The following is a 27680-nucleotide window of genomic DNA, read 5'->3' as shown; positions in this document are numbered from 1 at the left end:
CTACCTAAAAAAACACCAATTTTACCCTGCACAGGTGGCTTATTAGAAGCTAATACTGAATTTCATACGAATAATACTAAACTACAAGGGATTTATATAAAATACATGCAAAGGTTATGCTGACTACTACTAAAATACCCATGAATATTGATTAAAATACGAGCATTTATATAATACTACCTAAAATATCACCAATTTTACCATGCACAAGTGCCTTATAAACTAATGCTGAACTTCAAACAAATAATACTAAACTACAAGGGATTTATATAAAATACATGCAAAAGTTATAGCTAACTACTACTAAAATACACATGAATATTGATTAAAATACTGGCATTTATATAATACTACGTAAAAAAAACACCAATTTTACCCTGCACAGGTGGCTTATTAGAAACTAATACTGAATTTCATACGAATAATACTAAACTACAAGAGATTTATATATATTAAATACTTGCAAAGGTTATGCTGACTACTACTAAAATACCCATGAATATTGATTAAAATACGAGCTTTTACATAAAACAACCTAAAAAAACACCAATTTTACCATGCACAAGTGGCTTATTAGAAACTAATACTGAATTTCATACGAATAATACTAAACTACAAGGGATTTATATAAAATACATGCAAACGTTATGGCTGAATACTGGCTAAAATACACATGAACTACCTAAAAAACACCAATTTTACCATGCACAAGTGGCTTATTAGAAATTAATACTGAACTTCATACGAATAATACTAAAGTACACATGAATATCGACTAAAATACAAACATTTTTATGATGCAAAGTGAAACATACCCTTTTTTATGAAGCAAAAGTTGATTTGTGTTAACTATGATGCTTCCACAATTACAAAAAAACGTTTCGCTCGTCAAGAAGATGTCTTCGCTCTTTATGGGTCGACATACGGATAAGGTTTTTAGATTGAACTAAAACACAACGTCTGAAGTGCGCACAGTCACGTGATGTGCAGAAATAATTTAATTGGCCGCAGTCTGGCACGTCTTTTAAAGTCCCAGCACAATGAGGGCAATGTAGATGACCCGTACGTGGCATGGGGGCATACCCTAGTTTTTTGAGGTTTTCATGAACATTTTCGGCCACACCGAAAGAGATGTGGTCAGATGAATGAAATATACCGGAATATTACTTATTATGCTAAAACTTTTACCGATCTTAACATTTCCGAGTAAAGTAAACACGAATATGGCTAGACTGTCTCTTATGTTTTCTATTTAGGACACATTTTAAGGGACATTTTTACCAAAACAAGAATTACATATTACGTAAGGTGCATAGGAGGAAACACGTGATTTCTTACTAGCCTTGTCACCAACCTTTCCCTCCAGAGTTCGGAAGTGAAATGACTCTCTATAGTTTACAAAATCCTCTTTTGGCCACCCAGGTGTGTGTTATATGACATTAAGGGGGAGGAGGGGGTCGAACATGGTTCATAACAAAAGAATTTATCCCAATCTGTTTTTTTTACTTATAGGTAAACACGTTCAGACGTGTTGTAATGGCTTTTGGAGGGCGTGGTCGAACCAGTTGTATTGTTATCAATGGAATTTATTTTGTCCTTTCTTTTATTGGAACACCCACCAGGTTTTATGACATTACAAGGGGAGCGAGGGTAAACCTTTATCCCCATCTGTTTTTTTTATTTATAAGTAAACACGTTCAGACGTATCTTAAGGGCTTTGGGGGTGGGGGTCGTACCATTTGCATTGATATGAATGGAATTTGTATTTAGAGTGATTTATTGCTTTGTTAATTGGTGGCCCATCCTACCACCAATCATTTAATTGATTCCAGGTGGTTGCCCTGAGGGCATTATCCGGACAAGTCTCAACAAGTTATGTTTTTATAGCGTTAGCAGAGATACAACATATCATTAAACCGAAGCTTTAACCTAATACGTACTATATTTATCAAAATTATCAACCTCGTAATCAAAAATTTGTGGAAAACATAAAACGGTATTGAAAGAAGCATCATTCACAACGCATTTCGCGTTAGAAATAAAAAACAATCGAGACGTTTTTTGATCAACTGCGTTACATTTTTTCGAAACGAAACTGAGCATTTAAAATTCCTAAAATCCCATAGGAATACATGGGAAAATGAATAGACCACCGAAACGAAATCAGTCGTTTAGCATACATTCTACCGACACGAAAAGCGTCATTTGAAAAACATTTCAAATTGTTAAAAACGTTTCGATAAATTTTAGCTAAAGTTATCAAAATTACTCTAGGTTTCACCAAAAAAACTTTTAATTTAGCACCGATTAAGAATTTAGGACACATTTCTTATCGGTATATACTCCACCCAAAGGGAGGAGGGGGGGGGGGGTAAGGAGATCAACAAAGTTGTTAACGGCATGATTGTAAAAATAACTCACTCTGACACGCTGAAGGGTCCGTTACCATTAGGTGCGGGAGGTTGCTACGTTCTCCCCATCCCCATTGTATGTTTTGAGTTGCTATGGAGGCAAGTACACAAAGGTTGACAAGAATACGCCAGATCTTGGAGATCAACCCCTAAAAACTACTTATTGTACTATTTATTTTATTGATCTTGGGAATGCTGGAATTCCTTAATCTCTGGTTTCAGAGTTTGGACGAGATTGTTTGAAGAATGACGTCATCTTACAAACATGTTGAAACGCGCCCGTAAAGTATAACTTAATCCTTTTGTTAAGAAATACTCTTTGTAATCTCTTCTGTATTTTTAAAAAATAAATTTGTCACCTTTTTAATATTGTTTTCTTTTATCTCATATATTAAGTAATGGAGGGGGGGTAAAAGAGAGGGGTAGGAAGGCCATAAATCACTTTGTGGAACTCTCATAGACCAAATTAGAAATAGGAATGGGTTGGGGGATGGGTTGGGGGATGGGGGGGGGTTGATGACGTCACGTGATGCTGTTGGTGGGAAATTTGAATTGGTGGTGTGTTTCTGTGCGGCATATTTTAGCGTCCTTGACGGTAAATGGATGCTTTGTCAACGCAAGGTTCCACTCTTAAATTAGGATTACCTTTGATGTTTGGTCGATAGTGAGTTTCTTCAGCTCTTGCAACCCCTCCCCCTTTTTCAATTCGGAACTTATAGAAGATAATGCCTAGTTCTGTGCACCATCTGTGTGTAACAACATATTTTTGGAATCAATTGCTTTGCCACCGACCAAAGCGAAAATAATATTTTACATCTTCTGTAATTCCATAAATATGCATGGGAAACAAGATGCTCGGCCACTGTTAAGGCGTGGACCGGGTTTTACGTACTCCCCTCTTTTTTTCTCAACCTGTCAATATTTGATTGATTGTGTAGGCTTATAGTTTTGTACGCTTTTAACAAAGGATGCTTCTGTAGGAATAAATTTATAAAGACTATAGTCTGTCAAACGAAAGAAGAGCCCTGAGAAATTTGTCCAAATTGGTGTCGCCACCATCGACCCCATAGTTCTTTATCAACTTGTTTTGTTTTGTCAATAGTCGTCTGTAATATAGTCTGCTATTATGTCATTAAAATATATTGCAATGCTAGTTCAACAAAGATAAAACTGGTGTCTTGTCGTTAATTTTGTTTTATATTCTTTAATACTCGATGATCGTAAAAAACCATGAAACATAAACATATTAAATATATATTGCAAAATGTATTGGTTCTATTGCGATTAAGCCTATCTGTTTATAGCAGACTATATTACAGACGACTATTGACAAAACCAAACAAGTTGATAAAGTACTATGGGGTCGATGGTGGCGACACCAATTTGGACAAATTTCTCAGGGCTGTTCTTTCGTTTGACAGACTATAGTGTTGTCGAGATCAGACCAATATTTGCAACCACTAAACTCATGACGCATGGTAAGACTAATGGTATTGCCGTCTTAGGTACTTCTCGTCCGTTAAGGCTTGATGTAGGGGGATAAGATTATGGCGGTAGAATGCCCTTGTAAACTGGCACAAACAGTAGAATGGATTAGTGTAACTTCTTGTTCCAGCGCTCTACTACTAGCATGAGTTTGGCTTCAAAACTTTCTACGACGTCAAAGTGTCTTTCCTCATTACAGACTATACAGTCTCTTCTACATTCACGATCTTGCACTACCGAAATCACGAGGGTGCTCGCCCATGTTGGCAAAGGTGCTTCGCACCGGATGTTGTCGGTGTGGAAACAGTTCGGCATAAAGCACTGATTTAGTTGACCTGCTATCGGTAATCTAGCTTAATTACCTGCTATCGGTAATCTAGCTTAATTACCTGCTATCGGTAATCTAGCTTAATTACCTGCTATCGGTAATCTAGCTTAATTACCTGCTATCGGTAATCTAGCTTAATTACCTGCTATCGGTAATCTAGCTTAATTACCTGCTATCGGTAATCTAGCTAAATTACCTGCTATCGGTAATCTAGCTAAATTTCCTGCTATATCGGTAATCTAGCTTAATTACCTGCTATCGGTAATTAAGCTTAATTACCTGCTATCGGTAATCTAGTTTAATTACCTGCTATCGGTAATCTAGCTTAATTACCTGCTATCGGTAATCTAGCTTAATTACCTGCTATCGGTAATCTAGCTTAATTACCTGCTATCGGTAATCTAGCTTAATTACCTGCTATCGGTAATCTAGCTTAATTACCTGCTAACGGTAATCTAGCTTAATTACCTGCTATCGGTAATCTAGCTTAATTACCTGCTATCGGTAATCTAGCTAAATTACCTGCTATCGGTAATCTAGCTAAATTTCCTGCTATCGGTAATCTAGCTAAATTACCTGCTATATCGGTAATCTAGCTAAATTACCTGCTATATCGGTAATCTAGCTTAATTACCTGCTATCGGTAATTGAGCTTAATTACCTGCTATCGGTAATTAAGCTTAATTACCTGCTATCGGTAATCTAGCTAAATTACCTGCTATCGGTAATCTAGCTAAATTACCTGCTATATCGGTAATCTAGCTTAATTACCTGCTATCGGTAATTAAGCTTAATTACCTGCTATCGGTAATCTAGCTTAATTACCTGCTATCGGTAAACTAGCTTAATTACCTGCTATCGGTAATCTAGCTTAATTACCTGCTATCGGTAATCTAGCTAAATTTCCTGCTATCGGTAATCTAGCTAAATTACCTGCTATATCGGTAATCTAGCTAAATTACCTGCTATATCGGTAATCTAGCTTAATTACCTGCTATCGGTAATTGAGCTTAATTACCTGCTATCGGTAATTAAGCTTAATTACCTGCTATCGGTAATCTAGCTAAATTACCTGCTATCGGTAATCTAGCTAAATTACCTTTCATCGGTAATCTAGCTTAATTACGGGCCATCGGTAATCAAGCTTAATTACGGGCCATCGGTAATCTAGCTTAATTACGGGCCATCGGTAATCAAGCTTAATTACGGGTCATCGGTAATCTAGCTTAATTATCTGCTATCGGTAATCTAGCTTAATTACCTGCTATCTAGTTTGTGGAACTCTCATAGACCAAATTAGAAATATGAATGGGTTGGGGGGATGGGGGGTGTTGATGACGTCACGTGATGTTGTTGGTTTGAAATTTGAATTGGTGGTGTGTTTCTGTGCGGCATATTTTAGCGTCCTTGACGGTAAATGGATGCTTTGTCAACGCAAGGTTCCACTCTTAAATTAGGATTACCTTTGATGTTTGGTCGATAGTGAGTTTCTTCAGCTCTTGCAACCCCTCCCCCTTTTTCAATTCGGAACTTATAGAAGATAATGCCTAGTTCTGTGCACCATCTGTGTGTAACAACATATTTTTGGAATCAATTGCTTTGCCACCGACCAAAGCGAAAATAATATTTTACATCTTCTGTAATTCCATAAATATGCATGGGAAACAAGATGCTCGGCCACTGTTAAGGCGTGGACCGGGTTTTACGTTCTCCCCTCTTTTTTTCTCAACCTGTCAATATTTGATTGATTGTGTAGGCTTATAGTTTTGTAAGCTTATAACAAAGGATGCTTCTGTAGGAATAAATTTATAAAGACTATGATATAAAGTAAAAAGTTATTTATTTTCTTTAAAAGTATAGGTTCTAACAATAAGGATATTTTTTCAATTTTCATTTTAAATTGCATTTGATTTAACCTATAGTAATTTCTTCTATCTTCGTAAGGAAGATGATAAATTTTAATATTATTTGTAAATCTTACGTAAGTCATTAAGTTTTTCTTTGATATACAAAGCGTTTAGTTGTTTTCTAACGTAAAGTTCCAAGACTAATCTTTCGAGATCTGTAGTTTTAACTTTAAAGGTATGATAAATTTCTTCCTTGTTTTCTTGGGGTTTTTCAGGTGTTTTTTCCTCGGTCTTGATTTTGTTATTTATTGACTTGGTGTGCGTCTCTGTTTCATCTATGCTAAAGGGTATGTTTTTTGTGTGCCTACCTCTGATAAAGTTGCACTTAGGGAAATGTTTCAAATGTTCTTCGTAAGGATTATCGGTGGGTTTCCAGGCTAATAAAATGCCGTTGCATTCGAAGCACTGTACTAGATCATCGGTATGTAACGAATACAACCCCGCTCTACTTAAAGCTTTTTTATAGTTTCCATCTTGTGGCCAGGAGTAAAAAGTATGATATCCCTGCAGCTTCGAGTTCATGATGATGAATGAATATGATGATAGAAATATTCGATTTATTTTTCACCAATAGTTCCTACCCCTCTCTTTTACCCCCCCCCCGCTCCATTACTTAATATATGAAATAAAAGAAAACAATATTAAAAAGGTGAGAAATTTATTTTTTAAAAATACAAAAGAGATTACAAAGAGTATTTCTTAACAAAAGGATTAAGTTATTCTTTACGGGCGCGTTTCAACATGTTTGTAAGATGACGTCATTCTTCAAACAATCTCGTCCAAACTCTGAAACCAGAGATTAAGGAATTCCAGCATTCCCAAGATCAATAAAATAAATAGTACAATAAGTAGTTTTTAGGGGGTTGATCTCCAAGATCTGGCGTATTCTTATCAACCTTTGTGTACTTGCCTCCATAGCAACTCAAAACATACAATGGGGATGGGGAGAACGTAGCAACCTCCCGCACCTAATGGTAACGGACCCTTCAGCGTGTCAGAGTGAGTTATTTTTACAATCATGCCGTTAACATCTTTGTTGATCTCCTTACCCCCCCCTCCTCCCTTTGGGTGGAGTATATACCGATAAGAAATGTGTCCTAAATTCTTAATCGGTGCTAAATTAAAAGTTTTTTTGGTGAAACGTAGAGTAATTTTGATAACTTTAGCTAAAATTTATCGAAACGTTTTTAACAATTTGAAATGTTTTTCAAATGACGCTTTTCGTGTCGGTAGAATGTATGCTAAACGACTGATTTCGTTTCGGTGGTCTATTCATTTTCCCATGTATTCCTATGGGATTTTAGGAATTTTAAATGCTCAGTTTCGTTTCGAAAAAATGTAACGTAGTTGATCAAAAACGTTTCGATTGTTTTTTACTTCTAACACGAAATGCGTTGTGAATGATGCTTCTTTCAATACCGTTTTATGTTTTCCACAAATTTTTGATTACGAGGGTGATAATTTTTATAAATATAGTACGTATTAGGTTAAAGCTTCGGTTTAATGATATGTTGTATCTCTGCTAACGCTATAAAAACATAACTTGTTGAGACTTGTCCGGATAATGCCCTCAGGGCAACCACCTGGAATCAATTAAATGTTTGGTGGTAGGATGGGCCACCAATTAACAAAGCAATAAATCACTCTATATACAAATTCCATTCATAGCAATACAAATGGTACGATTCCCACCCCCAAAGCCCTTAAGATACGTCTGAACGTGTTTACTTATAAATAAAAAAAACAGATGGGGATAAAGGTTTACCCTCGCTCCCCTTGTAATGTCATAAAACCTGGTGGGTGTTCCAATTAAAGAAAGGACAAAATAAATTCCATTGATAACAATACAACTGGTTCGACCACGCCCCCCAAAAGACATTACAACACGTCTGAACGTGTTTACCTATAAGTAAAAAAAACAGATTGGGATAAATTCTTTTGTTATGAACCATGTTCGACCCCCTCCTCCCCCTTAATGTCATATAACACACACCTGGGTGGCCAAAAGAGGATTTTGTAAACTATAGAGAGTCATTTCACTTCCGAACTCTGGAGAGAAAGGTTGGTGACAAGGCTAGTAAGAAATCACGTGTTTCCTCCTATGCACCTTACGTAATATGTAATTCTTGTTTTGGTAAAAATGTCCCTTAAAATGTGTGCTAAATAGAAAACATAAGAGACAGTCTAGCCATATTCGTGTATACTTTACTCGGAAATGTTAAGATCGGTAAGTTTTTTAGCATAATAAGTAATATTCCGGTATATTTCATTCATCTGACCACATCTCTTTCGGTGTGGCCGAAAATGTTCATGAAAACCTCAAAAAACTAGGTTATGCCCCCATGCCACGTACGGGTCATCTACATTGCCCTCATTGTGCTGGGACTTTAAAAGACGTGCCTGACTGCGGCCAATTAAATTATTTCTGCACATCACGTGACTGTGCGCACTTCAGACTTTGTGTTTTAGTTCAATCTAAAAACCTTATCCGTATGTCGACCCATAAAGAGCGAAGACATCTTCTTGACGAGCGAAACGTTTGTACTCTGTGCGGTGAGTTTAAATACCGGATTAAGGACTTGTGCCCGTGTTACAAATGGACAGATGATTCACCAGAGATTTAAATCAGGTACGGCAGTGACTTTCGAGATGAAATAGAATTGTAGAAGCATCATAGTTAATACAAATCAACTTTTGCTTCATAAAAAAGGGTATGTTTCACTTTGCATCATAAAAATGTTTGTATTTTAGTCGATATTCATGTGTACTTTAGTATTATTCGTATGAAGTTCAGTATTGTGCATGGTAAAATTGGTGGTTTTTAGGTAGTTCATGTGTATTTTAGCCAGTATTCAGCCATAACGTTTGCATGTATTTTATATAAATCCCTTGTAGTTTAGTATTATTCGTATGAAATTCAGTATTAGTTTCTAATAAGCCACTTGTGCATGGTAAAATTGGTGTTTTTTTAGGTTGTTTTATGTAAATGCTCGTATTTTAATCAATATTCATGGGTATTTTAGTAGTAGTCAGCATAACCTTTGCAAGTATTTAATATATATAAATCACTTGTAGTTTAGTATTATTCGTATGAAATTCAGTTTTAGTTTCTAGTAAGCCACCTGTGCAGGGTAAAATTGGTGTTTTTTTACGTAGTATTATATAAATGCCAGTATTTTAATCAATATTCATGTGTATTTTAGTAGTAGTTAGCTATAACTTTTGCATGTATTTTATTTAAATCCCTTGTAGTTTAGTATTATTTGTTTGAAGTTCAGCATTAGTTTATAATAAGGCACTTGTGCATGGTAAAATTGGTGATATTTTTGGTAGTATTATATAAATGCTCGTATTTTAATCAATATTCATGGGTATTTTAGTAGTAGTCAGCTATAACGTTTGCATGTATTTTATATAAATCCCTTGTAGTTTAGTATTATTCGTATGAAATTCAGTATTAGTTTCTAATAAGCCACTTGTGCATGGTAAAATTGGTGTTTTTTAAGTTGTTTTATATAAAAGCTCGTACTTTAATCAATATTCATGGGTATTTTAGTAGTAGTCAGCATAACCTTTGCATGTATTTTATATAAATCCCTTGTAGTTTAGTATTATTCGTATGAAATTCAGTATTAGCTTCTAATAAGCCACCTGTGCAGGGTAAAATTGGTGTTTTTTTAGGTAGTATTATATAAATGTTTGTAATTTAATCAATATTCATGGGTATTTTAGTAGTATTCGAATGAAAAAACTGTAGTAATATTTGTATGAAAAATCAGATTTTCGTGCTCATTAAATGTTCTAAACCTAATACAAACTCTAATTCTTCCGCCTATACAACTAAAATAACCTATCATAAGCCTATATTTTTCAGCATTTACCAAGAATAAACCTAGCAAAAGCCTATGTTTCAAGAATTACTATAGCATAAGCCTAAGATTTAGACACGTGACGTCATTAAAACGCGTCTGGTCGTGTTTACCTATAAATAAATAAAAAAGCCGATGGGGATAAATTCCATTCGTTACGCTTTAGCCACGCACCCTTTTAAGGTTCTAAACCATCTGGTATGTAGCCAATAAAGGACAATAAAAAAAGACAAGCATCAGTCAATATACCCTCAGGCTAAATATCAACCCGTACTCTGAAGAAAACCGCGCAAATGCACTCGTTAGACTATGGGCATGAATGTTATGCCGTTTTCGGGGTGAATGGATACGAGCCAAGCCTACTTTTGACAAAAAAGATTCATGGAACCATTGTTAGCATCTCGGAAGACGTTTTTAAGGAATTTATGGAGGAGTGGACGTAGATCTATTCAGCTATGGAAAGTGGCGACTTGGGTAATTATCGTTACTTAAACTTGAAAATAAAAATAACCGTTATGGAGGGGAATATAGTATTCAACTAGGGTAGCGTCTTCACTCTAACAAAGGCCGAGGCAGGGAAACTGAACGAGGAATTTAGTTTTATGAAATTTCACTACAACCATTTGAATGATCAAGTTATAAAATGCATGTACGAAGCTATTGTAAAACGCATAGGCACTATCATAGAATCACCTGGCTTAAGAGTATATTTTTGCAGCATTTACCAAAGAATCTAATACAGCATAAGCCTGCCAGGATCTACCATATAATAAGTCTATCTTTTCATGATCTTATATAGCATAAGCCTATCTTTCACGATTACCATAGAATAAGCATATCATAAACCTATAATTGCATTAACCACCCAGGATCTAACATAGAATAAGCCTAGCATAAGCCTATCTTTCAAGATATTCCATAGAATAACCTAGCATAAGCCTATCCCTACAGGTACCAGCCACGTGACGTCATCAAAAAATTAGCCCTGACGTCATCAAGAAAACCACCAAAAACATCTTCAGATATGGCTTGAATCAAGTTTAAGGAGGTTTTTTTTTAAATATTTAACCAATTTATTATTAATTCAGCTTAATTATGCATGTTATTATCACGCTAATTAAATGTTTTTGATTTAAAATCCGATTGTTTTACAACTAGCATAAGCCTAGAATAACCTACCATAAGCCTATCCTTTTCAGGATCTACAATAGCATAAGCCTATCCCTACAGGTATCATCCAAGTGACGTCATCAAAAATTAGCCGTGACGTCATCAAGAAAACCACCACCAGGTGGCTCAACAATTCAAATCTCCCGCCAAAACCATCACGTCATCAATTCCCCCATCTCCCCCCACCCCAGGGATGGCTTTATAACCCAGGTTTTACCCCCCCCCTGAAAGGGGGGAAAGAAGGGGGTAAAACCTGGGTTATAAGGCCGTCCTTACTCTCTTACCATTCGCGAATTTCCCGCCAAGAGTTTACAATTCAGAGGCGCTGCGTATACGCGCGCTACCATGGAAACGACCCACCCCCAACTTAACGAGAGGCGAGAGTAACGCGCCCGCCGCTCTAGTAATGAGAGTCACGTGGTCCCCCTCCTCTCTCTCTCTCTTTCTCTCTTGCAAAAAAAATAGCTAGCCCGTCGAGGGAAGAGTGAGATGCTGTTGGTGAAAATCGCAGATAGGTACTAAGCCTCAATAGCTCAGTCTGTAAGGCGTTGTACTCTGGTGCCTGTGTGGATACAGACGTAGCGGGTTCAAATCTCGGTCGTGCAAGAAAATTAATTCTTCAATAGTGAAATATTTACGGGACTTCGTATAGATGTAGCTGAAGTTCGTATTTCTAGCGGGAAGTTTGAAATGAAAGTAGCTTTATTTATGATGGATTCTCCCAGGTCACATGAAAAATTGGGGGCAGAAAGGGGGGGAGAAAGCGCCCAGCCGTAAGCGGTAATTGCAATGCTTCCGCAGTCTATAGACAGCGAAAGCAAAAAGTAAAATTTATTCAGTGTAATTTTAAAAGAGTACAAATATCACTATTTAAAGTGTTTGAAAAGATATTATTAAATTCATTTTGTAATAAATTCATTGTTTTTGAATAATTCCAAAGCTTAAAAATTAAAATTTTGTCAGTGTTATATTTTAAAAGAGTACAAATATCACAATTTAAATAGTGTTTATAAAGAGATTACTAAATTCATTTTGTAACAAATTCTTTGTTTAATTTGGACAGCTGCAACTTCAGACACTTTTGTTATAAAAATCATATTTAATTACTGGATGCATCAAATTGATAATGAAATAGCTTATTTTAAAGCTTAAAATGTGATAAATTTAGAATAAAATACTTTAAAGTCGTAGAATAACATCCGACTACATTACGAGCCAAATTAGCCCACTCCCCAAACTCGTCCATTTAAATTACGGCCAAATTTGACGGGGGTCAACCCTTTGGTCCCGGGAAATAAGGTTTGACGAAAATTAGAGAAATCATACCTGAACAAACTAGAAACCATTCGAAAGAGCAACGTTTTGGCTTCATAATCCCTATTTTAAACACTGTCTTACGCGGGAAATTCGACGAAATATTCAGGTTTAAAAACACCTGGGCAAATTTCTAACTTTGGACACTTTCATGCTGGCCGATTTCTCCGTTTGTTAACACTAATTAACTCGCGATATTAGCCATTTTTAGAGTTTAAAACAATAAGGGACACGTCCTCAGTTTGTTAAAATTGTTACGCGGCAAACAGCGCGCCAAAATTAAAGGCTAGAGCAGACGGCGCGATTCTCTCCGCGCCGACCCCGCGTTTCGGTTCGATTCGGATCGGATCACTCAAAACCGTTACGTACCGCTACAATAGAACTACAAATTGGCGCCAATTTCAATTCGAAGACTGCGAAGTTTTATTTAACAATATGGCCACCGATGAGGAAGTTTTTAACAGAGATTCCTTTGAAATTACAGGTAAGGAACCATAATGCTTCTATTATTATATTAAAAGATTGTAATTAGGCCAAGGATAGTTCAATAGTTGAGCAAATTTGCAAATATCAGAATTAATATTTTAGATTCTGATTCTGATACGGTTGAAAATGTTGCTAAAAGGCCTTACCAGGAATGGAGAAACGTCGATCTTATTAAAGCTTTACAAGACGTTAAAAATAATGGAAAAAGTATAAGAGCAGCTGCCAAAATGTGCAATGTTCCCGTCTCAACGCTACATTTTAAGCTCCAGGGGAAGTGCCATACCAGGACGTAAAACTGTTTTAAGCGTTGACGAAGAGAAAGAGTTGGCCAAATGGGCGGAGAAAATGAGCAAAATTGGTTATGGGCAATCGAAATATGAAATTTTACACAAAGTGAAGATGATGGTATCCAGAGAAAAAAGACCAAATCCATTCAAAAACGGAGTACCGGGCCAGAGATGGTGGAGTGGATTTTTGAGGCGAAATCCCGATGTTAAAATGAAAACGCCTGAATCATTACAGATCGCTCGCGCCAAAGCCTGCACACCATCAGCCATGAACGAATGGTTTAAGAGCTAAAACCAATTTTTCACCGATCTTAATATGCTTTATGGTTGCGCCGATCGAGTATGGAACTGCGACGAGTCTGGGTTTTCCCTTTGCCCCAGAACGGGTAAAGTTATGGCGTCTTCCACACAGAAGAATGTTTTACAAGTCACCGGCAATATTAAAATGCAAATAACAGTCCTCTGCGGTGCATCAGCCAGCGGCAACTTTATTCCACCGTTCCAGTTATATAGCGGCACACGATTGACGTTCAACCCTCTGGAAAATGGAGTTGAAGGAGCACGATTTGCCTTACGCAAATCGGGCTGGATGACCACGGAGATTTTTTATGGTTGGTTGGCGAACCATTTTATCCCGTGTCTTTCACCAGCGAGGCCGGTTGTTTTACTTCTGGACGGCCACACTAGTCATATTGACATAGAAATAAGCCGCCTCTGCGAAAGGAATCAAATCGAACAGTTTTGCCTTCCACCACACGCTTCTCATATTCTTCAACCCTTGGACGTTTCCGTTTTCAGGTCGATGAAATGCAACTGGAAAAAAGCCGTTCATGAATTTTTGACGGAAAATAGTGGAGAAGTTGTGGACAAGAAAAACTTTTCGTTGGTTTTCAGAAAGTGTTTCGTAAATACGATGTCCCCAAGGACAATCATTAATGGTTTCCGTTCCAGTGGAATTTATCCTTTAAACAGATACGCCATTGACAGGGCGAAATTAAATCCATCTACTTGGTTTGAGAAAGATGAAAACGAAACATTACTGGAAGAGCCCGGAGTCCTCTCAAATAATGTGAATGTCCATTATTCTGCGATAGAACCACCAGAACCGTTAGCATTGGCTTGCGACAAAGAACCACAGCATGACAATTCAGAAGCACCTCTTGTAGCGGCTTTAAGCGCTATGGAAGCTCGTCTCAGTGCCGAAAGATTGAAAGAATTTGACGTTATGCACAAAGAAGAGTATGATATACCAGATCCTTTATATGACTCCTGCAAAGCTCTGAGAAGAGGAATACAATGTCTCACAGGTCAAAATGTCAAAAGAGCTTTTCGTGATGAGCAACGACCTGATGTGTTTCAAAACTTCACAAACGATCCTCAAGATAATCTGTCGGAAAACCACAATGAGGCCCAAGACACCCTATTGGAAAACCACAATGAGGCACAAGATACCTTAATGGAAAACCACAATGACTCCCAAGATACCTTAATGGATGTCCAAGATGAATCGACAAATATGGAAAAAGTGAAAATTGCTGATGTTTTTGAAGTCAACGGATCAGTACTGGAGGTAATTGAAACTGGTTCACAAGACGATTTAAACCAACCATCGACGTCATCGGGGTTTAGAGATATTTTAATTTACCCAAGAAAGAGCGCCTTAAAATTGACAAAAGGAAAGAATACCCCAAAACATCCCCAACACTTGACGCACCCACAATTTATGGCGTATTTGGAAGAAAAGGAACTTGAGAAACGAAACAATGAAATTGAAAAGGAAAACAGAAGAAAAAACTAAAGTCTGAAGCTCAAACTAAGAAGGGAAAAGATTCTAAGCAAGTTGGCAAGAAAAAGGCGAAAACAACTGATGAAAGCTTAGCTGCTCAGCCACTACCGGTTGCTAACCATGGGCCTAGTAGATGTAGGACTGGGCTTAAAAAGAAACGTTTTATTCCCCCCTATAAGCCTAAAAGGAATGAAGTATAGGTAGGCCTAAATAGGCCTAGACCCTATATACCTAAAAACCTACATAAGTAGCCCCATATTTAATAAAGTTTGTTTTAAAGAAATTTCTGATTTCTTATATATTTTAGGCATACGTCTAGGTCGGCCTAAGCCTATATTTTTACTTTTGAAATTGTGATTCGCCTAATGCGTCCCCAAGTCACCCTTTTTTCGCTGTCCAAAGTTAGGAAGGGGTGTCCAAAGTTAGGAAGGGGGCGTCCAAAGTTACATAGAAGTGTCCAAAGTTGAGCACGAATTCGGCCTTTGGGGAACTCTACTTTGTGAAAAATGTATTCCATTTAAAAAGTTGAAAACTTGTGAGAATGTGTCTTAAGAATGCTTCTCTCCATTGCTTTTTTAATTTTGAGTCTAACATATAAGCAACGGAAGTTATTCAAGGTTATGCAAAAGTGTCCACAGTTTTGCATACTGACCCTATTCATTTTTAATTGAATAATGTTTGGCAACTATTTTAAAGGGAACTGCCCATTTAGTACTGAGTTTTCTCATAATTTGACCAGTTGTACTTGATAAGGGATGGCTTTCCATCCATACTAATGTTCCAACCTCAAATTCTAGAGGCTCATGATGGAGGCCGGAGTATTTCTTGTGATGAGCTTATGCTAATTTAGTTAACTCATTACGGAATTCTAATTGTTCCTTTAGAACTTTTAAAGCTTCAGTTCGGCCGGGGCCATCAGGGTCCTGAATGGGTTCTTCAATATCCAAATCCAAAGGGAGATGTGGCTCCCGCCCTAAATTCAAAAAGAAAGGGGTTTCATGGGGTGCTGAATTAATAGCAAATTGAAGAAGGTCCAGGGTTTCATCCCATTCGTCATGGTAATTCCCTACATAGAATGATATTAGCTCGCCCATTACTCGATTTAGTCTTAAGCGGGGGGTAAATAAATTTTTTTCAGGACAATTCCTATAAGGTCTTTTTATACAGAAGATTATTTTTGAGCTCAAACAATTTATGCCTAACTGGGTTAGGATCTTCTAAGGAAGTTATTATGGGAGAAGCAAAAGGGTCTTCCCGTTGAGATTGTCTCACGTCTTCCAAAGTGAAAACTGAATATAAGGCTCTAGGACCTGGGGGACGTACTTGACCTTGCTCAGTGTTACTAGAGGATGTTGTAGTACTACTATTTGTTTGATAACTTAAACTTCTACTAGTTGGATCCTGAATGCTAGTAGATTGAGAAAGGGAGGAACTAAGGCTTAAACTTACGACTTTTATCGGGGCCCTCTTCAAAGCGTCAGCTACCACAATCTCTACTCCTTTCTTTTGTTTAATTTTAAAATCAAAAGTTTGAAGGTACATTGCCCATTGAACTCGAGGAGAATTTGGTTCCCTGATATAAAATAACCACTGTAAAGCTTAATGGTCAGTGAGAACTGTAAATTTCCGACCTTCTAAAATGGGTCTAAATTTTTTAGCTGCGCAACAAATAGCTAAACATTCTTTCTCGCTAATGGAGTGCCTTGTTCCAGCATCTTTAAGTTCTGTGCTAGCATAAACTATAGAGACTTCTATATTATCTTGAATTTGGGATAGAAGGGCACCTAACCCTGCATCACTAACATCTTTAGTTAAAATGCACGGGGTATCCCTTCTAAAAGAAGCTAAAGGCGTAGCCTTACAAATTTCTTCCTTGATCCTTTCGAACGCTTTCTGCTGTTCGGTATCCCCATTAAATTTCTGGTTTTTTCTTTTTTTATTAACAGGAGCTACTATCTGCGAATATTGATTAATAAACCTATTTTGTCATCCTGCCATCCCTAAAAATCTCTGAACTTTCCTCATATTTTTCGGTGGGGGGAGTTTCTTAATAACTTCAATTTTTGACGGTTTTATATGCACTCCGTTTTCATTAACAATGTGACCAAAATTATAGGTTCTCTTTGAGCGAAACGACATTTCTTATAGGACATATTTCAAACACGTGAAGTGTTGATCCCTATCTTTACTAAGGGGAATATAATCGTCTAAATAGTCAATTAAGTGGAAGTAATCAGTGTCTCTAAAAATCTCTATTAACCGCTGGAAAGAGCTAGGGGCGTTACAAAGCCCAAAAGGGAGAACGTAAAACTCGTACTTTACCATATGAGCCACAACAGCCGTTTTTGATCTACTTTTTGGGTGCTAGTAATTTCATTTTCTAGCATGTCCTCTATGTTGGGCAAGGGATAAGGGTTCTTAATGGTGACACTATTTAGTTTTCTGTAATAAAAACTAAACCGTTAGAGTTTTCCCCGTTTCGTTTGATCAATTAAAGCTACGGGCGAAGCCCAAGGCGATAAGGAAGTTCTAATGATGCCGTCATTTAGCATTTCCCTAACATGTTTTTCAATTAATTTTTCTTCTTATCGTTAACTCGATAAGGTTGAGATTTTATGGGCGGATTAGAACCCGTATGAACCTCGTGGAAGACTAGTCCTGTTCTTCCTACGTTATCCGAAAACAACTCAGGAAATTTCAATAAAAGGGATTCTAATTGATGACGTTGTTCATCAGAGATAGGGGCTGCGGAAACTGCGTCCCTAATACTATTCACAATCTCCTTATCTAATGGATCCTTTTCAGATGGAATTGAAAAAGGGATCTTTAAGTTACCCACTAAACATTGAGATGATTCAAAATCTAATTAAACCCTGTTTTCTTCAAGGAAATCTTGACCCAATATAAAGTCACTATTGATGGAAGGAACTATGTAGAATTTAAATTTAAATTGTTTCTCACTTTCATTTGACTTAAGAGTAAACTCTAGTTCGTGAGAACCTTTTGTAAATGTATATCGGCCATCACCCCAAACTATACAATCTAATTGTTCATCTTCAGGTAATTCTGAAGAGTTTCTATATATTCAAATCTTTTGCCACTGATCTAAATTGACAAAAGAGGCATCAGCCCCACTATCTAACTTAGCGTGAACTGTCGCGTGTTCCAAAGTAACGGGAATGGTAACCCTTTTATAAACTGAACCTTTCCTGACGGATTCAATCCTCAGGGGGAACGCGACATGCTTTTTGGTAGGGGCCGGGAGAGGGACCACGAGGGACCTCTCCCGTCTGGGCTTCCCCCGACTTGCTAATCTTTTTTTCTTGACAGTCGGGTGCCAGATGACCTGGTTTCTTACAATTATAACATGTTATAGTACGTATAGATGGGTAGGACAAGGCCAATTGACGACCGGGAGATTTTTATCTCTGATTATTATATCTATTATAGGATCTTTGACCTCTATAGGAGTTGTTAGCTTCAGCTTTAGCTTTGGCTCTGGAGTCTAAAGGTTGTAAGGGATATTCCCTTTTAGGATGTGAAGGAGAGGTAGGAGGATTAGAAGGGCTTTGACAATGCCCAGGGGAACAATGACTATGTTCGGGGGCCCAGTTTGCAGGGCAAGATGATACAGCCTTGGTTATGGTCTTAGGTTTAGGGGGAGATTTCCTCTTTTCCCCTTTTTCAGCATTCTTTTTCCTTTTTCCTAACTTCAATATCCTTTTCAATTATTTTACAGGAATTCCTTAATTGTTCCATTGTAGTAAATTGCAAGAAAAGGAGAGGAGTTCTTAGTTCATCCTTAAAATTCTCCTCATAATAGGAACTAAATCCTTTTCGGAAAGAGGATGGGTCATCCCTAAATTTAACTTCATAACCTCCCCGAAAAAGTCCTCTACCGACTCCTTATCTTTCTGAGTCCTATGGGAAATCTCTATTTTAAGTTTAGAATCAGCTTCAGAGTCTCTAAACTGAGCCTTAAAATGCCTTTTAAATGTCTTCCAAGCTAAATGAGGATGAGCAGGGTTTGAATTACAAATATCGTCATACTAACGGATTAAATCCCTGTACCAATACAAAGCATGCCCTCGTAAAAGGAGAGGCAATGCCGCTAACCTATCTTCATTTGATAGCTTGTGAAATTTAGAATATTCCTCAAAAGCAGCTAAAAACTCCGAGGCATTATCGCTAGAAGATCCCATAAAAGCTAACCTTTCTGGCGGTTCAATAGGGACTTTTCCCGTCTGAGGAATTGTACTTCTATTTATTAATGTGGGTAGATCCCTAACTAATTTATCCAAACTAGTAGCTATAGCTTTATTTATTGCTATATTCTGAGCTACGGCGTTAGCCTGTGTGGTTAAATTATCAGCCAAGGTTTGGAGTAATGGTAATATAAAGGATCTTAATTCCTCGTCGGTAGTGTCTGGTCCTAATTGAGGGATTTTTCGAGACGGAGACATGTGAGTTCCTGTTGTTTTAACTCTAGGATTAGGTAATGTGATTGTAAAACTAACTTTAGGCTTAACACTTTTGGACGCTGATTTAGGAGGAACAAGGGAATCAATCCCAGTTTGAGGAGGGAAAATTGAGGGAGTTGAACTTCCCTTAGGAGCGGGAATGTTCTTATGAGGGAATAGTTGATAGGGAGAAAATCCCAATACTCCTCTTTCTTGTATCAGAATCCTCTTCGTCCTTCTCTTCTTCAAAGCGAAGAATCCGGTTAAAATTCTCCAATGGATCATCTGTTTCTGGCGGTGCTAGCATGTCGCCATCGTCCCCCGCAGAGGCAAACAGATCTTCCTTCGAATTATCTTCCCCTTTATGTAAAATAGAATCATCCTCCTCATCCTCAGATGTTCGAGACGACCTCCATGTTTTATTGTCCGAGTAGGCCATTATTTATTTAATTAAGTTAAGTTTACAATGGTCAAAATAGTCAAACAAGTTAAGTTTATACAAATAATCATGTAAGTTATCTAAATTCAGTATATTAATTACAAAGATAATTTTATTTTTAATTTATCATTTAAATTAATTATGATTAATTAAGCTTTAATTTAATCATTAACCAACGTGGAAGCCAAGGCTTAACACCACGTGGGGGGCGGATATACCGACAATGATAAACAGTTTTTTACGGGACTGACCGAGGCTTAAGGCCTGGTCTTATCTAGTCGTGTCCCTGTTCGGGCGCCATTTATGTAACCCTCCGTAGAAATTAACTAAGGGAGAATCTCCCGAGGGCCATAAAAATGAATTAAAGACAACTTACTTTAATAATCCAAAAAATAGAAGAAGAGTCTTCTAAAACTTTATTAATATAAACAAAAAGGGATAAACCCAACTAGACCGTACATTTGACAGTTTCTATAACAAAAAAAACAACCGCTCTGTCCGAGAGCTGCCTAGTCACTCTCTTAGCAGAAAAATCACAGAGATTAGGATTGGAGGAGGAGCATGCAACATGGAGGCATAACACCCTGCCAGATCCAAGGAGTAGAAACTCCAGGAATCTGGCAGCCATGTTACACATGTCTTTTATTTTTTTTGGACTATTTGCAACACCTCATCGAAACTTGGAACGCGAAACACTGGATATTTTTCGATCCATTCTGGAGTATCAAACTGACCTGTAAAGAGATAAATGCATACATTATAATTTAAATAACTGTGTAATAGAATTCGCCTCCGGGACAGGATATCAATAAGGCAACAGACAGAGGGTTAGCCTAAGATACTTCAAAGAAAGAAAATTTTACCTGTGAACATGTATCTTTTCTGGCGTGGGTCCAAAAACGAAGCTAATATATATAATTTTCATCCTTTATAACACTAGCGAACGTATCAGTAAAATCTTTTTCGAGATTTTCCTTAAAGTCAAGATAGTGTAAGCATTTTAGCTTTCTGATCTGGACGAACGCCCCGACTAGTAGGCCCAGAGTCTTCGCCGCCACTGGCTCAAAAGATTCGAATTCTTTGGCCACTACTTGGATGGGTTAACACAGCTCCAAAAACTCCCTCATGACGTCCATGTCATTCGAGCTTTTATCTGCACAATCTAAGTTTTCCAGAGTCGAATGAAGAGTCTCCTCTCTTTCCTATTCATACTTTAATAATGTAATAAAATGAAGGTCTTTTTTGATATTGGCACTGCCTTTATTCATTGAGAATGATCGAACTGACGATCTCAGTTGAGTTAAGTGAAGTGGAAAATCAAGTGATTTTTGATCGATTCTTCTAAGTATAAGACCTGTCTGCATAGTGAAACATTCAGGAAATATCTCCGAATGATTTTGAAATTCAAATTAGGTTCAGATTTTAAGGATAATTTGAAATATAGCCCTCCAATCAATCTCAAAACGCCCTGCCTTTTTGTTAACAAAAAAGGAATCGATGAAAAATGGCTTCATTTTCCACTTCACCCTCCCTTTAATGGAGCTCTAGGGAAAACCACTAGATTTTGAAAGCTATTGCTTTTAATAATTTAACCCTCCTAAAGTGGTATGTCTGAAGAAATATGAATTTATAGTACCTTAAGCAGAGATGCAATTTCCCTCATTACTGATTGGAATCTCGTAAAATTCCTTTCGGAACACACCGAAGAAAATTTTTCCCACAAAGTCGGCGAATTTTTTAGAGTGGAAATCCATTTTTCGACTTTTCTCAAAATACTGCTCGCGTCCGGGGACACTTCCAGTTGACGTAGGAAAACCATATACAGAGCATTGGCCATGCATGTTAAGCTCTTCCATGGTGATTGCACTGAAAACCCTTCTTCTGCTTCATTTGTAATTATGTTCAGCGTCTTGAAACCTACAGGAAATTAAAAATGTTTGTTTCAACTTCCAAGGGTTGTCACGTGTTTCAAATTTAATTACCATTTTCGGTCAGTGAGCCTGGAAAAACCCAGGACTTAGCGTTATTGTAGTCGGAGAGAACCTTTGGATCGTCCATCATGAGAACCGAACACACCTGCGATACACGAAATATTTATAATAAATAGTTTGCTGGGAACAAAACCATATATTCTATTCCGCTTTCGTCCAGGGCCCCCTTAACCTTCTGAAAATTACCTTCGGATGAGAGTGCCATGATTTGAACAAAACCTACAGGAATTGCCCGGTGATGAAGAAATTTCTAGTCAATGAAGTTGACGTAAACCTCGATAATTTCACCCCAACGAATTAACACCAGGTGTTTTTACTCCTTAGTTGACTAGAATTAAAATTATTTAATTATATTCATAAAAAACATTTTATATAATTTTTGTTTTAACTAGCATAAAACATTGTACGCTTTTTCTATTCAAGTAGATTTTTCATCCCGGCAAAACGTTCCATCGAAGATGGTACAGTGACCTGGGGTCCACCCCTCGCCACCACTTCTAGGAATCCTTCTTGGTCGAGCATTGAAAATGCAACTCCGTCCTTGGCCACCATAGCCATTAGGGCAACCTCGAAGTTTATTTGTTGGGTGGAGTCGTGCTTTAATTTCACTACCTTCTTCGATGGTGCCAACAACTCCTCGCTGGACCTCTTTGGCTCCCTGGCCCGCAGAATCCCTCCATGGGTTTTCTTTGGGAATATAGAAATCAGATATAATCAAGAAAATAATAAAATTTATGGAAATCTATTATTGTTAAAGGATAATTTCATACCTGAACGTGTCGCTCCAGGTTTCCAGCACTACTTTGCTGGATTTTTGTTAGTTTTGAACATTTGTCCCATTTACATTGGACCACTATATGCTTGGTGACAGCACCAGTGTCATTCGTGACATGACCGCGATATTCGAAAGGGTCCTGAATGTTGCGAACTCCAATGCCCCTTTCTTTAAATTTCAAAGCGAAAGCTTTAACGTACACTCTGGGTATAGATTGGACGCAATTCCCCTCGTCCTCGTCCTCCGAATTATTATTGGCACTGGACAAAGGGGTCTGCGTTCCAGCGCTAGAAATGGGCGACGAACTCGTCCTTGGTCCAGATCCCGAAGAAATATCGTCGAATCTGTTCATACTAGTACCCAAATAAGCATTTTGTTTTAGAAAAGCTTAGTAACAATAGCCCTTTTCGCATGTCGGAGGGTAAAAGTGGGGGTAAAAGCGAAGCGCATGCGTGATTGTAACAACGTGGATAAAATAGCAGACTACACTCTTAGCCTCCGCGTATTTCTCTCCGTTATTTTAGAGGTAGGAAGTTTTGCATTAAATCTGATCATTTTCGATATATTTTCTTGACTTTTTATTAGAAATTTGGAAAAAAGTGTTATAAAATTCATTTTAGCCAGAGGTTTTTTAATTAGTTCAATATTGTAGCATTGTACAATAATTTAGTTTCCTTTGATTCTTAAGCCTTTGCACTATGCCTGGATGCTGTGTTGTGGGATGCAAGAATCAGTCCTATAAAGTAAAGAGGGATGGTAAAACCTCCGAAATTAAATTTCACCGAATTCCTGTGAAAAGGAGAAAGCTGTGGGAGCGAATTATAAGTAGAAAAAATTGGAAATCCAAAGACGGGGATAGGATATGTAGCGTACATTTTGTTAGTGGGTATCCTGGTTGGGAATCATCAGATGTCGATTGGATACCGACTTTATTTATGAAGCCGAATCCACTCATTTCAACAAACAGTAATTCAGAAATTGATAATTCACCTCGTATTGAGCGTTTTGATCAACGACATCAAAGGAGGGTACTATTGATATAGTTTTGTATCTAAATAACGTAATTAAGTAAGTTGTGCATTTTCAGCAAAATATTGGGAAAGAAATTAAGGGAAAGAAACTGGATGGATTCTGCTCTAAAAAAATCGCTAGTCTTTCATGATTATGATGGTGATGGAGAATCAAAACCAGCGATAATTGAAAAAGACAAAAAACATTACGAAGTAAAGTTTTTTCCGGAGATATCATTAAGATCTCAAATCTGTTTCATGTAAAATGTGTTTTATAAATTTAAGATATTGGAACCCAAACATTGATTGACCCCCTTCAGCAAGAAAATGCCAATTTAAAACAAGAACTAGAGGCAATGAAGGAAGACCTTCGTAGAAAAACTTGGACAGTGGAGAAAATTGAGTACGATGACAACATAACCAGATTTTACACAGGAATGCCAACTTTTGCCTCTTTATGTGGTTATTTAAGTTCGTACTTTGAGTTTAGTTTAATTTGCAAAATATATAAGGTTTATACTATAAATTATTCCAGTTACTTAAAGGAAAAAGCTGTTTGTATGACGTATTATCGAAGTTCCAAGACTAACTCCGAGAAAGAGAGAAAAAACACTGGGTGTCGCAAGTTATTGCTAGTAAATGAGTTTTTGGCGGTTCTTATGAGGCTCAAACTGGGTCTATTAACTCAAGACATTGCAGATCGCTTTAACATCAGTATAGCTTCGTTCTCAGAAATATTCACTACATGGATATGTTTGCTAGATAAGGAGCTAAAAGAGTTATGCCCTTATCCCAACAAGGAATTGGTCGAAAATTATATGCCAAAAAAATTCAGAAAATACCCAAACACTCGTATTATTCTTGACGCAACTGAGGTTTTTATAGAAAAGTCCAAAGACATGCTTACTCAAAATTCTACATATTCTTTTTATAAACATCACAACACCGCCAAATTTTTAATTGGTATTACTCCTGGAGGTGTTATATCTTTTGTGTCTGCTGGTTGGGGTGGCCGAGTTTCGGATAAATGTTTAGTAGAGAAATCTGGCATTCCTACGTTGCTAGAATCGGGAGACAATATTATGGCTGATAAAGGTTTTACCATAGAAGATTTGTTGCAGCGTAAAGAATGCACCTTGAATATCCCTCCTTTCCTAAAAGATAAAGTTCAGTTAAGTGAAGAAGAAGTAATTGAAATAAGAAGAATAGCAGAGTTGCGTATTCACGTGGAAAGATCAATTGGACGCATTAAAAATTTCCATATTCTTGATGGTGTGTTTCCAATAACACAAGTTAAATTAATTAGTCAAATTTTCAGTGTGTGTGCTAACTTAACAAACATCAATAAACCAGTAGTTCCGCAATGAATATTATTTTATGTACAAAAATAGGAACATTATGCGTTACATGTACAATTCCGTTCAGTGAAAACTATATCCAAATGTTTAAACCTAGTTTGGTTTTTCATTAAAATATTGCTTTTTAGTAAATATCACTTGTCACGTTTTATTTTTTGACTAAGAAATTAGTATCACTATTTTATGAACCATTTTCAATCACATATGGAACAATGTATTGCCTATAAAAACTGATAAGCCTATCCTCTATACCTTTCCACAACTCTGGATCAAACTGAATCCGTTCTATATAAACCCAGCTGGTCTCTTTGGTACCAGTAAAAATAACAAAATCAGCCCAGGTTAGCTTTTTAATTGCCATTTCACCCATAATTTGTAAATAATACGGAGAGTTTAATTTTAGTTTGTACTCATCCCCTACTTTGCTTATGCAAAACTCTTTAAACTTTGAAGCAATTTCAGTAGCAGGCATTAAGCTGATGTCTTGATTTTTAACTGAGGAAGGACACTTAATTTCCAAGACACCCTTTGAGGGAACATTTGGGTCTGTGATAATTCCATCACCACTAGCGCCAAGAAAAATATATACTCTGAATGTAGAGTTAAACCTGATTTCTCCACAGTAAAGCCAGTAAGATCTTTGTACCTTTCTAAGGCAACGGGTTCTAGATCAATACCTCTTTGCATTGCTTTAGGTAAATTAGAATATTTGCTCAACTGGTTCGGGTTTAAGATTTTTTCTATAATGGATTTGGGTATAGTTTTGCATCGAGCTTTATACACCAATCCAAATATAGAACTGGTTATTCTACCTTGCCTCAAATCAAACCAAAATCGACTCTGCGATTGACTGATTGTTTCTCTTTCTATGTAGTTAATTAAATCTAGGTTAACCTTTTGATTCATAACATAAACAAAAGAATCTTCATCGGACACTGGAAGGCTTTCTCCGCGTAGCTTCAAGATCAATTTCTGAGCCTCATTTAAATATTTATGAGTATTAACTATTTTGTGGTTTTCATTTGGATCGGTTTCATTATTAGGTTTAATGATGGTTGAGGTAACAAGCTTGGGTGAAACATTAGGTCCATTAATAGGGGTACTTGGTTTGGCTTCAACAATATGCTTCAAATCTTATTGGATAACTTGAACATCAGTTGTGTTTATTTCTACTTCTATTTCTACTTCTGGAACTTGAGGTTCAATTTTAATGTCCCAAAAATGTTTTAAACCTGTTTCCGGAAATAATTCTGCCAGTTAAGCAACAGCTTTAACTACAGAAACAGAATGTACAACTCTGTGGTGATTTAATCGAGGATCAAAATCAAACTGTTTATGGTCTTCAGGGTTTGAATTTTCAATTTCTTGAAGAAGTTTTGGCTTTTTGAACATGTTTGGCTTCAAAATGGACGGAGTTATGGTTTTTCCTCTCGGTGTATTCCAAACACAAGGTTTGGAAGTGCACGCAGCATCCCCAGATTTGATTCTTTCTCGGCAATATGAGACGATACACAGGAGCAATGTACCAATATGGCTACAAGACCCTGACTTTCCAATTGTGCACTCACAAGCTCCTGCACAAACTTTACCAGTAGTTTTGAGGCATACTGCGACCCTGTAGTCCAGACTTCTTTCCGAAGCATAACACTGAGACTTGATATAGTATAAAGAGTTTGTAACCTTTAAAATAATATTCAATATCTTAAAATAATGTTTAACAATGTCAATTATCAATCTGAAGAACCATAAATTATACAAACCTGTGCCATCAATATTTTTGAATGAATATCACCAGCTTTATGATGAGCAATAGCTCTTTTGATACTCTTAGTATCATTTCGCTGAATATTGTCTACGGTCACAGTTGCTCGAATAAAATAATCATATACGTCATTAATATTTAGCTCTGGCAATATTGACAAATCTGATAGCCAAGCAGGTGGTGCAATTTCGTCCGGATTTGGCAATATTCTTGGGGTTCGATAGAATGGAAGGGAATTTAAAATTTTCTTTTCCAGCACAAATTCGGAATGGGCGGATGAACTTGCTTCAAAGGTTAACTCTCTAATGCATACTTTTGAAATGGCTTTTACTACAGGTATTCGTTTTTTCTCAACATTGGTGATAGCTTTCAATTTTGAAGATTCTTCCGCTACTAAAACAGTTTTTTCCAAACCCGACACTAAGCCTTGGCTATTAAGGGAAATGTTTTCGATGTTTTGATTTTTTAAAGCTTCTATGTACATATGTTTTCTCCAGTTTGATTTAAATTGAATTCCCCTATTTTTGCAAACTTCTTTTAGCTCCAATATTTTAAGTTTATCATAGTTTATATTTAAATTAACACGGTTATCTACAACCCCAGCCATTTCTCCATAGGCCGATAGCGTCGTCTGCTATTTTATCCACGAAGTGCGACAAGCGCATGCGCGCATAAATTTGCGAAAACGTCTATTACGCGGCAGAGCTCGCCGGAATTTGATTCTCCACCGCACTAGGCGACATCTATACTAAATTCGATCATATTTTCGACGAGAAAATGCGGTCTTTTGGAGCTAGCGGGACTTGAACTTACGAGTGACTGACGACGCCGGTGTGGGATGC

General features: G+C 37.1%; 1 protein-coding gene across 1 annotated transcript; it reads left to right on the top strand.

Annotated features, from left to right (window-relative positions):
• The first annotated feature begins 24134 nt into the window (after window positions 1-24134).
• Window positions 24135-25132, top strand: LOC149611158 (uncharacterized). Its single transcript, XM_089858585.1, has one exon. The coding sequence runs from the start codon at window positions 24156-24158 to the stop codon at window positions 25083-25085; it is 930 nt and encodes a 309-aa protein (XP_089714711.1). The 5' UTR covers window positions 24135-24155; the 3' UTR covers window positions 25086-25132.
• Window positions 25133-27680: the final 2548 nt, after the last annotated feature.

This window comes from Phalangium opilio, unplaced genomic scaffold (assembly GCF_054372755.1).
Source record: "Phalangium opilio isolate 3A_F unplaced genomic scaffold, DU_Popi_V2 ptg000246l_1, whole genome shotgun sequence".
In the NCBI taxonomy this organism is placed as follows: Eukaryota; Metazoa; Arthropoda; class Arachnida; order Opiliones; family Phalangiidae; genus Phalangium; species Phalangium opilio.
Note: the sequence above shows the minus strand (reverse complement) of the source record. Positions and strands in the feature narration are given on the sequence as shown.

Coding starts and splice junctions, on each gene's coding strand:
- LOC149611158 (XM_089858585.1), top strand. CDS start 24,156: ATGCCAACTTTTGCCTCTTTATGTGGTTATTTAAGTTCGTACTTTGAG.